Here is a 14,358-nt window from a genome sequence, read left to right as displayed (position 1 = left end):
GGCACCCTCATTGCGTGACTCAAGTCTGTCTGATCAGAGCCAATTTTGGTCTGGATCGGCTGATCAGAGCCGATTTTGGTCTGGATAGTCTGATCAGAGCTGGCTCGGTTCGCAAACCTCATCCTGGGGAGACATCCCTGGTCGAGAAAAAATCGGAAAACTATGTAAGATAAACGTTGAAAAGTTGCTTTTTTTCACCGCAAAATACGTACAAAATTTTGCGGTGAAATGCAGTTAATGCGGTGAAATTATGTATTTTCACCGCTAGAGTAAGCAAAGAATTTACAAAAATTTACTACAATTAAACTCTTCCTACAAGTAACCGTCCTGGCACGGATTCGAACCTCTCACCTCTTGCATTTCCGCCACTTCTTCTTCCAATGCACCACTTCTCACTAAAATCTAGCATATTTGTTTTGATTATTAATCAAATTCATTCTACTTTTTGTAAAACATACGCGTTGAACTTTTGCAAGATTAGCGGAGAAAATGCAATTTTTAGCAGTGAAATGTGGTGATTTGTTGTAATTTCACCGATTACTCTGGTGGTGAAATTACATTAATTCACCGCTTAAATAAAGCTTCGTAAAGATGTATGATTATTCGTGGGTAAATTTTCTATGCGTCTTTCAATAGATGTATCCTAACTTGGTTGAACAAAAGACAATTGGAGGCGGTTTCAAAGCGATGAGTTTATGTTATTTCACCACTAAGTTAAGCGGTGCCCTGGCCTAGGCCTCGACTTACGAAAAGACTTTAAAAGTCTAGTAGGGGGGGGGGGCAATATTTACTATAATTACACGGTCGAGCTTCCTAGTTAAAGTCGAGCTAATATATTTTCATGGGTCTTTTCCTAACGAAGAAATTCCAGTTAAGGTCTTTTCATGGGTCCATCATTAGTCATTTCATAACCAACAAAGTCGAGTTAAGGTCTTTTCATGGGTCCAGAATTAGTCTGTTCATAAGTCTGTTTTTTTTTTCAAAAGTCAAAGTTTTTTTGTTTTTTCCTGCTTCTGTACATACAGAAGCAGAACTGGAGCAAGACTAAATAGCTTTGCACCAGAGCAGTCCAACATAAGAATCAGTCGAAAAACTGCCAAAGCCTTAAGAATTTTGTCAAATCTTAAGATAAAGAGTTATTGCAGCTTGTGTATATTACCACATTACTTGATTCAATGAAACCAGTTAGCTTAAGTGTATTGGTCTTAGTCCCATTAGCCATGACCAAAATTCGGTGTTATTCAGTTTATTTTCCCTTCCAAAATTATGAGCTATCTTTTTAAAAAAAATAATGCAGGATTTTGAGGGACTTGTGGTTCTTTTCAATCGTAAAAGGTGAAGGAGCATACATGCTGACTACGTTATATGCAATTTCCACGTAAAATGTTAATGGCAAAAAAGCAGACTTATGAAAAGACTAATGATGGACCCATGAAAAGACTCTAACTCGACTTTGTTTGCAAACATTGTATCGAGCTTAAGTCCAGCCCAAAGTCTTTTGTAAAATTTTGAGTCCAGCTAAAGTCTTTTGCAGAAAATCTGAGTCGGGCTAAAGTCCGGAAATTCTTAAAGTCCAGATAAAGACCTTTCATAGCTCAAATGAGTCGAGTATGGTCTTTTCATAGCACATTTTGGTCGAGCATTGTCTCTTCATAAGTCTTTACCTAGACATGGGTGAATTTATGTAATTTTAGCGCATTCACCGCTTAACTTACATAAAGTGGACATTTTTGTCAAAGCGGTGAAGTAATGTAATTTCACCGCTAAATTCAGTGGTGAAACTATGAAACTCACCGCTACCAGGCGGTTAAGGTTTTTTCACCGCATCCACCGCCTGATTTATGTAAGTTTACCGCATTCACCGCTAATCTTACATAATTTTGCGTGGAATGGCGGCGACACCTCGACCCGGGACATTCTTTGCAGATACGTGTGTAGATAATTTTCAGGTGATACTAGAGTTCCAACTGGAGGCTGGAGTGGGAAGAGAGATTAAGTTGGAGTACACTGGCAGATACACTGGACATTCCAGCACCACCACATACCCATTCGAGTAAGAGAAGGGCAAGCGCATCCCGGGTTGAAAATTCTTTGATTTCATACTGGATCATACTCGATTTCCTAATACGATCCTTGTATGAAATCCAAGTTTTCATATATGAACTAGTACGAAATCCAAGAAAATTGTATGATCGATGACCCGGTATGAGATTTAGAACTGAACTCAATAGTTTCTTCCATGAATGTTGTCTATCTTTTCTTATTCCCTTGTCGAAGCATATGTATCTATTCACGATGTTACCAGTAAGAAGTTTATCGATGTGAAAAGAAAGTAAAAATTACTGACTGAAAAGACTGGATAGGAACGAAGTTCTCTGTGCAATTAAGGTCAAATCCCAGAAAAGTCAGCCGATTTAATCAAATAAATTCGGACAGTTTTTAGAGCCAGCTTTTAACTGCAGGATAGCACACTTTCTAATTAACTTACAATTCTGGAGTATTTTGGGTAACTTTTTCAGGTTATTCAATCGTTACGTGCTAACTGGAATGGAACCCTCCGAGAGTTACGACATGACACTTACGTGGAAAGGTCAAGGGGTCAACTACAAGACAAGAAGAAAGGACTTTGTTGTTCACACTTATCCTTCTGGGGTGGTAGTCACTGCAGTTCAGGCTTTTCATCATGAACTCAAAATTACATACGAAACCAATGGAAGCTTCTCAGTGAGTTGACTCTTTTTTTTTTGATATTCAAAGTGCACTAAAAACATATGAAAAGTCACAGCGCAATATGAGCTTTATGCGTGTCTCTAAGAGACTATAGTTACTTAATTTTGGGTCGAGCTAAAATCTTTTTGAACATTTTGGGTCGAGCTAAAATCTTTTTGAACATTTTGGGTCGAGCTAAAATCTTTTTGAACATTTTGGGTCGAGCTAAAATCTTTTTGAACATTTTGGGTCGAGCTAAAATCTTTTGTTATTATTAGATTGAAGAGAAGAGTGCAATGCAAAGAAGCAGCAAAACATTTTTGTTTCTCTCTACGCCGAAGTGTAAAGTTTTCAACTTTAAAATTGCCTCTGCAGAAGAAATTTTCCTTGTTTGATAACAGTAATTTTTTGGAACAGATTGTACACTAACTGGTTTTTTAATTAAGGAAGATTTAAATAATGGTACCTTTAATTTTTTTTCTCACTTATCGTGCAGATCATTTGCTAAAGTATTTGACAACCCGGGCCGAGGTGTACACCCGTATTTCACCGTTATTAAGCGTGAATACGGGTGTGAAGCCAATTCCACACTTAATTAGCAGGGATAAAAGTGTAAGAGTGTAATTTTAAGAAAATTACACTTTTTTGTACACTCATTACACTCTTTAATACACCCTTACTACACTTTTAAAAATACACTATATTTACACTCCTTATTCCACTCTTTACTACACTCTTGAGCGAATTAGGTGAAGAAAATGTAGAACCTAATGAAAAAGTTTTGTTAATAGCATTTCGAAGAAGACAAGTTAGAAAGTCTATTTTAGCACGTTTTGTTGCCCTGATAATGAAATTTTTGAGACTAAATAGAAATCAAAGCCAATATATTGATTTGTATACGAAGATTTAATCAAATCTCCAATTAGGTGAAGAAAATGTCAAACTTCGTTAAAAACGTTTGTAAACAACTTTTTGAAAAAGACAAGTTAGGAAGTCTAAATTAGCCCATTTTGTTGCCCCGATAACGCACTTTTTAAAATTTTCTAGAAATAGAAGTTAATATATTGATGTGTATACGAAGATTTAATGAAATCTCTAAGTCGGTGAAGAAAATGTCGATTTTCCTTAAAAACGTTTGTAAACAACTTTTTGAAAGAGACAAGTTAGAAAGTCTATTTTAGCACGTTTTGTTGCCCTGATAAGGAATTTTTTGAGACTATATAGAAATAAAAGCCAATATACTGATTTATATACAAAGATTTAATGAAATCTCCAATTAGGTGAAGAAAATGTCGAACTTCGTTAAAAACGTTTGTAAGCAACTTTTTGAAAAAGACAAGTTGGGAAGTCTAAATTAGCCCGTTTTGTTGCCCCGATAACGCACTTTTTGAAATTGTCTAGAAATAAAAGTCAATATTTTGATTTTTATACGAAGAACTAATGAAATCTCCAATTAGGCGAAGAAAATGTCGAACTTCGTTAAAAACTTTTGTTAACAACTTTTTAAAAAAGACGAGTTATGAAGTCTATTTTAGCCCGTTTTGTTGCCCTGATAATGCACTTTTTGAAATTGTGTAGAATTAAAGGCCAATATATTGATTTGTATACACTTTGAGCATGATTAGTACTGTTAGATATTTCTTACTTGTTTTTAACTAGATGCAATAAAGAACAAGCTTATTAAGTTTGCTTTCCTATGTGATTTATTTTTCATCAGCGTATTAAAACACTTTGAGCGTGATTAGTACTATTAGATTTTGCTTAGGTTTTTATTTTTGATAGCTCTCAATTAAATCCATTCTTTTTCAAAGTATTTTTCAATCGGACCGAGGAGTTCACCTAAGTGTGTAAATTGAAGAGACAATTTTCGGTATAGCTGACCTCTGGAAAAAGTGAGCTTTTTGAACCAAAAATTGCGATTATTTCGAATAAGTAATTTTAACTTTAGCTCTTTTTGATAGGGTCATAGAGATGTCCAAATTGAACCAAATTTGGTAAGGAGTGTACCCAGGGTATACAGAATCTGAGAAAAAAAGAATTTCTGGTATAGCCTGCCTCTGTAAAATGTTAAATTTTTGAACGAAAAAGTGCGTTTATTTGGAATAAGTAATTTTAAAAATAGGTCTTTTTGATAGGGCCATAGAATTGTCCAATTTGAACCAAACTTGGTAAGAAGTTTACCATGGGTACCTAAAGTGCAAAACGAAAAGAATGTTTGCTATAGATTGTCTAGGAAAAAAGTTAGCTCTTTATACGGAAAATTGCGATTATCTCCAATATTTTTTTAAATATAGTATTTTTCGTCGGGTCAAGGAATCGTTCAAATCGTATCAAACTGGGTATGGAGTATACAATGGGTACCTAAAGTGCGAAACAAAAAGAATTTGTGCTATGGCTAGTCTAGGAAAGAAGTTAACCTTTCATACGGAAAATTGCGATTATTACCAACAATAAATTTTTTAATATAGGATTTTTCATCGGGGCAACGACTTGTTCAAATCAAACCAATCTGGGTATGAAGTATGCCCTGTGTAATTGGAGTGTAAAACAGAAAGAATTTTTGGTATAGCTTACCTTCGAAAAAAATTAGTCTTTCATACGGAAATTTGAGAATTTCGCGATTGGCGAATTTCAACTATAGTTAATTTTGATTTGGTCAAGGAGTTTTTCAAATCAAACGAAACTGGGTATGGAGTATCCCATGGTACCTAGAAGGCGAAACGAAAAGAATTTTTGCTATAGCTTGTCTAGGTAAAAAGTTAGCTTTTCATGCGGAAATTTGCGATTATTTCCAATATTTAAATTCTAAATATAGTATTTTTCATCGGGTCAAGGTGTTGTTCAAAGCAAATCAAACTGGGTATGGAGTGTACCATGGGGACCTAGATTGCGAAAAAAAAGAATTTTTGCTATAGCTTGTCTAGAAAAAAAGTTAGCTTTTCATACGGAAATTTGCGATTATTTCCAATATTTAATTTTTTAATATATTATTTTTCATCGGGTTGAGGAGTTGTTAAAATCGAATCAAATTGGGTATGGAGTGTACCATGGGTACCTAAAGTGCGAAACGAAAAGAATTTTTGCTATAGCTTGTCTAGGAAAAAAGTTAGCTTTTCATACGGAAATTTGCGATTATTTCCAATATTTCATTTTTAAAATTAGGATTTTTTATCGGGCAGGTAATTTTTAAAATCGAACCAAACTGGGTATGGAGTAGACCATGGGTACCTAATGTGTAAAAAAAATTTTGCTATAGCTTGTCTAGAAAAAAGTTAACTTTTCATACGGAAATTTGCGACTATTTCCAATATTTAATTTTTTAATATAGTTTTTTCATCGGGTTGAGGAGTTGTTTAAATCGAATCAAATTGGGTATGGAGTTTACCATGGGTACCTAAAGTGCGAAACGAAAAGAATGTTTGCTATAGATTGTCTAGGAAAAAAGTTAGCTCTTCATACGGAAATTTGCGATTATCTCCAATATTTAATTTTTAAATATAGTATTTTTCATCGGGTCAAGGAATTGTTCAAATTGGATCAAACTGGTATGGAGTGTACCAAGGGTACCTAAAGTGCGAAACAAAAAGAATTTGTGCTATGGCTTGTTTAGGAAAAAAGTTAACTTCTCATACGGAAATTTGCGATTATTACCAACAATAATCTTTTAAATATAGGATTTTTTATCGGGGCAAGGACTTGTTCAAATCAAACCAAACTGGGAATGAAGTATCCCCTGTGTAATTGGAGTGTAAAACAGAAAGAGTTTCTGGTATAGCTTGCCTTCGAAAAAAGTTAGTCTTTCATACGGAAATTTGAGAATTTCGCGATTAGCGAATTCCAACTATAGTTAATTTTGATTTGGTCAAGGAGTTTTTCAAATCAAACGAAACTGGGTATGGAGTATCCCATGGTACCTAGAAGGTGAAACGAAAAGAATTTTTTGCTATCGCTTGTCTAGGAAAAAAGTTAGCTTTTCATACGGAAATTTGCGATTATTTCCAATATTTATATTTTAAATATAGTTTTTTTCATCGGGTCAAAGTGTTGTTCAAAGCAAATCAAACTGGGTATGGAGTATACCGTGGGTACCTAGAGTGCGAAACAAAAAAAAATTTGCTATAGCTTGTCTAGAAAAAAAGTTAATTTTTCGTACGGAAATTTGCGATTATTTCCAAGTTTTAATTTTTAAGTATAGTATTTTTGTCGAGCCAAGGTATTGTTCAAATCGAATCAAACTGGTTATTGAGTATACCATGGGTACCTAGTGTGTAAAAAAAATTGTTATAGCTTGTCTAGGAAAAATTTAGGTTTTCATACGGAAATTTGCGATTATTTCCATTATTTAATTTTTAAAAATAGTATTTTTCATGGGCTCAAGGAGTTGTTCAAATCAAATCAAACTGGGCATGGATTATCGCATGTTTACCTAGAGTGTAAAACAGAAAGAATTTTTGGTATAGCTTGCCTAGCAAAAAAGTTAGCTTTTCATACGGAAATTTGCGATTATTTCCAATATTTAACTTCTAAATATAGTATTTTTCATCGGGTCAAGGTGTTGTTGAAAGCAAATCAAACTGGGTATGGAGTATACCATGGGTACCTAAAGTGCGAAACAAAAAGAATTTTTGCTATAGCTTGTCTAGAAAAAAAGATAGCTTTTCATACGGAAATTTTTGATTATTTCCAATATTTAATTTTTAAGTATAGTATTTTTTGTCGAGCCAAAGTGTTGTTCAAATCGAATCAAACTGGTTATGGATTCTACCATGGGTACCTAGTGTGTAACAAAAATTTTGCTTTAGCTTGTCTAGGAAAAAATTTAGGTTTTCATACGAAAATTTGCAATTAATTCCAATATTTATTTTTTTAATATAGTTTTTTTTCATCGGGTTGAGGAGTTGTTTAAATCGAATCAAATTGGGCATGGAGTTTACCATGGGTACCTAAAGTGCGAAACGAAAAGAATGTTTGCTATAGATTGTCTAGGAAAAAAGTTAGCTCTTCATACGGAAATTTGAGATTATCTCCAATATTTAATTTTTAAATATAGTATTTTTCATCGGGTCAAGGAATTGTTCAAATTGGATCAAACGGGTACGGAGTATACTATGGGTACCTAAAGTGCGAAACAAAAAGAATTTGTGCTATGGCTTGTTTAAGAAAAAAGTTAACTTTTCATACGGAAATTTGCGATTATTACCAACAATAATCTTTTAAATATAGGATTTTTCATCGGGGCAAGGACTTGTTCAAATCAAACCAAACTTGGTATTTAATTTTTAAAAATAGAATTTTTCATCGGGGCAGGGAGTTGTTCAAATCGAACCAAACTGGGTATGGAGTATCCCATGTGTACCTTGGGTGTAAAACAGAAAGAATTTTTGGTATAGCTTGCCTAGCAAAAAAGTTAGCTTTTCATACGGAAATTTGCGATTATTTCCAATACTTAACTTCTAAATATAGTATTTTTCATCGGGTCAAGGTGTTGTTGAAAGCAAATCAAACTGGGTATGGAGTATACCATGGGTACCTAGAGTGCGAAACAAAAAGAATTTTTGCTATAGCTTGTCTAGAAAAAAAGATAGCTTTTCATACGGAAATTTTTGATTAATTCCAATATTTAATTTTTAAGTATAGTATTTTTTGTCGAACCAAAGTGTTGTTCAAATCGAATCAAACTGGTTATGGATTCTACCATGGGTACCTAGTGTGTAACAAAAATTTTGCTTTAGCTTGTCTAGGAAAAAATTTAGGTTTTCATACGAAAATTTGCGATTAATTCCAATATTTATTTTTTTAAAATAGTTTTTTTTCATCGGGTTGAGGAGTTGTTCAAATCGAATTAAATTGGGTATGGAGTTTACCATGGGTACCTAAAGTGCGAAACGAAAAGAATGTTTGCTATAGATTGTCTAGGAAAAAAGTTAGCTCTTCATACGGAAATTTGAGATTATCTCCAATATTTAATTTTTAAATATAGTACTTTTCATCAGGTCAAGGAATTGTTCAAATTGGATCAAACTGGTACGGAGTATACCATGGGTACCTAAAGTGCGAAACAAAAAGAATTTGTGCTATGGCTTGTTTAGGAAAAAAGTTAACTTTTCATACGGAAATTTGCGATTATTACCAACAATAATCTTTTAAATATAGGATTTTTCATCGGTAAAGGACTTGTTCAAATCAAACCAAACTTGGTATGAAGTATCCCCTGTGTAATTGGAGTGTAAAACAGAAAGAATTTCTGGTATAACTTGCCTTCGAAAAAAGGTAGTCTTTCATACGGAAATTTGAGAATTTCGCGATTAGCGAATTCCAATTATAGTTTTTTTTTATTGGGTCAAGGAGTTTTTCAAATCAAACGAAACTGGGTGTGGAGTATACCACGGGTACCTAGAAGGTGAAACGAAAAGATTTTATTGCTATAGCTTGTCTAGGAAAAAAGTTAGTTTTTGATACGGAAATTTGCGATTATTTCCAATATTTAATTTCTAAATATAGTTTTTTTCATCGGGTCAAGGTGTTGATCAAAGCAAATCAAACTGGGTATGGAGTATACCGTGGGTACCTAGAGTGCGAAACAAAAAAAAAATTTGCTATAGCTTTTCTAGAAAAAAAGTTAATTTTTTATACGGAAATTTGCGATTTTTTCCAATTTTTAATTTTTAAGTATAGTTTTTTTGTCGAGCCAAGGTATTGTTCAAATCGAATCAAACTGGTTATTGAGTATACCATGGGTACCTAGTGTGTAAAAAAAAATTTGCTTTGGCTTGTCTAGGAAAAAATTTAGGTTTTCATACGAAAATTTGCGATTAATTCCAATATTTAGTTTTTTAATATAGTTTTTTTTCATCGGGTTTAGGAGTTGTTTAAATCGAATCAAATTGGGTATGGAGTTTACCATGGGTACCTAATGTGCGAAACGAAAAGAATTTTTGCTATAGCTTGTCTAGAAAAAAAGATAGCTATTCATACGGAAATTTTTGATTATTTCCAATATTTAATTTTTAAGTATAGTATTTTTTGTCGAGCCAAAGTGTTGTTCAAATCGAATCAAACTGGTTATGGATTCTACCATGGGTACCTAGTTTGTAAACAAAATTTTGCTTTAGCTTGTCTAGGAAAAAATTTAGGTTTTCATACAAAAATTTGCGATTAATTCCAATATTTAATTTTTAAATATAGTATTTTTCATCGGGTCAAGGAATTGTTCAAATTGGATCAAACTGGTATGGAGTATACCATGGGTACCTAAAGTGCGAAACAAAAAGAATTTGTGCTATGGCTTGTTTAGGAAAAAAGTTAACTTTTCATACGGAAATTTTTGATTATTTCCAATATTTAATTTTTAAGTATAGTATTTTTTGTCGAGCCAAAGTGTTGTTCAAATCGAATCAAACTGGTTATGGATTCTACCATGGGTACCTAGTTTGTAAAAAAAATTTTGCTTTAGCTTGTCTAGGAAAAAATTTAGGTTTTCATACAAAAATTTGCGATTAATTCCAATATTTAATTTTTAAATATAGTATTTTTCATCGGGTCAAGGAATTGTTCAAATTGGATCAAACTGGTATGGAGTATACCATGGGTACCTAAAGTGCGAAACAAAAAGAATTTGTGCTATGGCTTGTTTAGGAAAAAAGTTAACTTTTCATACGGAAATTTGCGATTATTACCAACAATAATCTTTTAAATATAGGATTTTTCATCGGGGCAAGGACTTGTTCAAATCAAACCAAACTGGGTATGAAGTATCCCCTGTGTAATTGGAGTGTAAAACAGAAAGAATTTCTGGTATAGCTTGCCTTCGAAAAAAGGTAGTCTTTCATACGGAAATTTGAGAAATTCGCGATTAGCGAATTCCAATTATAGTTTTTTTTTATTGGGTCAAGGCGTTTTTCAAATCAAACGAAACTGGGTGTGGAGTATACCACGGGTACCTAGAAGGTGAAACGAAAAGATTTTTTTGCTATAGCTTGTCTAGGAAAAAAGTTAGTTTTTCATACGGAAATTTGCGATTATTTCCAATATTTAATTTCTAAATATAGTTTTTTTCATCGGGTCAAGGTGTTGTTCAAAGCAAATCAAACTGGGTATGGAGTATACCGTGGGTACCTAGAGTGCGAAACAAAAAAAAATTTTGCTATAGCTTGTCTAGAAAAAAAGTTAATTTTTCATACGGAAATTTGCGATTATTTCCAATTTTTAATTTTTAAGTATAGTTTTTTTGTCGAGCCAAGGTATTGTTCAAATCGAATCAAACTGGTTATTGAGTATACCATGGGTACCTAGTGTGTAAAAAAAATTTTGCAATAGCTTGTCTAGGAAAAATTTTAGGTTTTCATACGGAAATTTGCGATTATTTCCAATATTTGATTTTTAAATATAATATTTTTCATCGGGTCAAGGAGTTGTTCAAATCAAATCAAACTGGGCATGGAGTATACCATGGGTACCTAGAGTGTAAAACGGAAAGAACTTTTGGTATAGCTTGCCTAGCAAAAAAGTTAGCTTTTCATACGGAAATTTCCGATTATTTCCAATTTTTAATTTTTAAGTATAGTATTTTTTTGTCGAGCCAAGGTGTTGTTCAAATCGAATCAAACTAGTTATGGAGTATACCATGGGTACCTAGTGTGTAAAAAAATTTTGCTATAGTTTGTCTAGGAAAAAATTTAGGTTTTCATACGGAAATTTGCGGTTATTTCCAACATTTAAATTATAAAATTAGGATTTTTTATCGGGGCAAGGAGTTGTTCAAATTGAACCAAACTGGGTATGGAGTATACCATGAATACTTAGAGTGCGAAACGAAAAGAATTTTCGCTATAGCTTGTCTAGGAAAAAAGTTAGCTTTTCATACGGAATTTTGCCTTTACTTCCGATATTTAATTTTTAAATTTAGGATCTTTTATTGGGGCAAGGAGTTTTTAAAATCGAACCAAACTGGGTATGGAGTATACCATGGGTACCTAGTGTGTAGAAAAATTTTGCTATAGCTTGTCTAGGAAAAAATTTAGGTTTTCATACGGAAACTTGCGATTATTTCCAATAATTAATTTTTAAAAATAGAATTTTTCATCGGGGCAGGGAACTGTTCAAATCGAACCAAACTGGGTATGGAGCATCCCAAGTGAACCTTGGTTGTAAAACAGAAAGAATTTATGGTATAGCTTGCCTAGCAAAAAAGTTAGCTTTTCATACGGAAATTGGCGATTATTTCCAAAATTTAAGTTTTAAGTATAGTGTTTTTCATGGGCTCAAGGAGTTGTTCAAATCAAATCAAATTGAGCATGGAGTATACCATGGGTACCTAGAGTGTTAAACGGAAAGAACTTTTGGTATAGCTTGCCTAGCACAAAAGTTAGCTTTTCATACGGAAATTTGCGATTATTTCCAATATTTAATTTTTAAAAATATAATTTTTCATAGGATCAAGTAGTTGTTCAAATCGAATCAAACTGGCCATGGAGTATACCATGGGTACCTAGAGTGTAAAACGGAAAGACTTTTTGATATAGTTTGTGTAGGAAAAAAGTTAGTTTTTCAGACGGTAACTTGAGAATTTCGCGATTAGCGAATTTTAACTATAGTTATTTTTGATTGGGTCAAGGAGTCGTTCAAATCCAACGAAACTGGGTATGGAGTATACCACGGGTACCTAAAAGGCGAAACGAAAAAAAAATTTGCTACAGCTTGTCTAAGAAAAAAGTTAGCTCTTCATACGGAAATTTGCGATTATTTCCAATATTTAAATTTTAAATATAGTATTTTTCACCGGTTCAAGGTGTTGTTCAAATCGAACCAAACTGGGTATGGAGTATACCATGAATACCTAGAGTGCGAAACGAAAAGAATTTTTGCTATAGCTTGTCTAGGAAAAAAGTTAGCTTTTCATACGGAATTTTGCCTTTACTTCCAATATTTAATTTTTAAAATTAGGATCTTTTATTGGGGCAAGGAGTTTTTAAAATCGAACCAAACTGGGTATGGAGTATACCATGGGTACCTAGTGTGTAAAAAATTTTTGCTATAGCTTGTCTAGGAAAAAATTTAGGTTTTCATAAGGAAATTTGCGATTATTTCAAATATTTGATTTTTAAAAATAGAATTTTTCATCGGGGCAGGTAGTTGTTCAAATCGAACCAAACTGGGTATGAAGCATCCCAAGTGAACCTTGGTTGTAAAACAGAAAGAATTTATGGTATAGCTTGCCCAGCAAAAAAGTTAGCTTTTCATACGGAAATTGGCGATTATTTCCAAAATTTAAGTTTTAAGTATAGTGTTTTTCATGGGCTCAAGGAGTTGTTCAAATCAAATCAAATTGCGCATGGAGTATACCATGGGTACCTAGAGTGTAAAACGGAAAGAACTTTTGGTATAGCTTGCCTAGCACAAAAGTTAGCTTTTCATACAGAAATTTGCGATTATTTCCAGTATTTAATTTTTAAAAATAGAATTTTTCATAGGATCAAGTAGTTGTTCAAATCGAATCAAACTGGGCATGGAGTATACCAAGGGTACCTAGAGTGTAAAACGGAAAGAATTTTTGATATAGTTTGTGTAGGAAAAAAGTTAGTCTTTCATACGGAAATTTGAGAATTTCGCGATTGGCGAATTTCAACTATAGTTAATTTTGATTTGGTCAAGGAGTTTTTCAAATCAAACGAAACTGGGTATGGAGTATCCCATGGTACCTAGAAGGCGAAACGAAAAGAATTTTTGCTACAGCTTGTCTAGGAAAAAAGTTAGCTCTTCATACGGAAATTTGCAATTATTTCCAATATTTAATTTTTAAAAATAGAATTTTTCATAGGATCAAGTAGTTGTTCAAATCGAATCAAACTGGGCATGGAGTATACCATGGGTACCTAGAATGTAAAACGGAAAGAATTTTTGATATAGTTTGTGTAGGAAAAAAGTTAGTCTTTCATACGGAAATTCGCGAATTTCGCGATTAGCGAATTTTAACTATAGTTATTTTTGATTGGTTCAAGGATTTGACCAAATCCAACGAAACTGGGTATGGAGTATACCACGGGTACCTAAAAAGCGAAACGAAAAGGAATTTTGCTACAGCTTGTCTAGGAAAAAAGTTAGCTCTTCATACGGAAATTTGCGATTATTTCCAATATTTAAGTTTTAAATATAGTATTTTTCACCGGTTCAAGGTGTTGTTCAAAGCGAATCAAACTGGGCATGGAGTATACCATGGGTACCTAGAGTGTAAAACGGAAATACTTTTTTGGTATAGTTTGTGTAGGAAAAAAGTTAGTTTTTCAGACGGAAACTTGCGAATTTCTCAATTAGCGACTTTTAATTATAGTTATTTTTGATTGCGTCAAGGATATGTTCAAATCGAACCAAACCCGCCCGGTATGGAGTATACCCTCCGTAATTGGAATGTTAAACAGAGAAAATTTTTGGTATTGTTTGCCTACGAAAAAAGTTAGTCTTTCATACGGAAATTTGCGAATTTCGCGATTAGCAAATTTTAACTATAGTTATTTTTGATTGGGTCAAGGATTTGTTCAAATCCAACGAAACTGGGTATGGAGTATACCACGGGTACCTAAAAGGCGAAACGAAAAGGAATTTTGCTACAGCTTGTCTAGGAAAAAAGTTAGCTTTTCATACGGAAATCTGCCT

General features: G+C 33.3%; 1 protein-coding gene across 2 annotated transcripts in view; it reads left to right on the top strand.

The window, feature by feature from the left end:
• Nucleotides 1-14,358, top strand: part of LOC142348373 (uncharacterized) — a 216,132-nt gene that overhangs the window by 107,372 nt on the left and 94,402 nt on the right. For both annotated transcript variants that reach the window (XM_075399697.1, XM_075399696.1), the window contains exons 15-16: nt 1,950-2,053; nt 2,520-2,724. In XM_075399697.1, the coding sequence (XP_075255812.1) occupies nt 1,950-2,053; nt 2,520-2,724 (309 nt within the window). The remainder of the gene's footprint in view (nt 1-1,949; nt 2,054-2,519; nt 2,725-14,358) is intronic.

The sequence above is a fragment of the Convolutriloba macropyga genome, chromosome 10 (genome assembly GCF_964194025.1).
Source record: "Convolutriloba macropyga chromosome 10, txConMacr16.3, whole genome shotgun sequence".
Lineage (NCBI taxonomy): Eukaryota > Metazoa > Xenacoelomorpha > Acoela > Convolutidae > Convolutriloba > Convolutriloba macropyga.
Note: the sequence above shows the minus strand (reverse complement) of the source record. Positions and strands in the feature narration are given on the sequence as shown.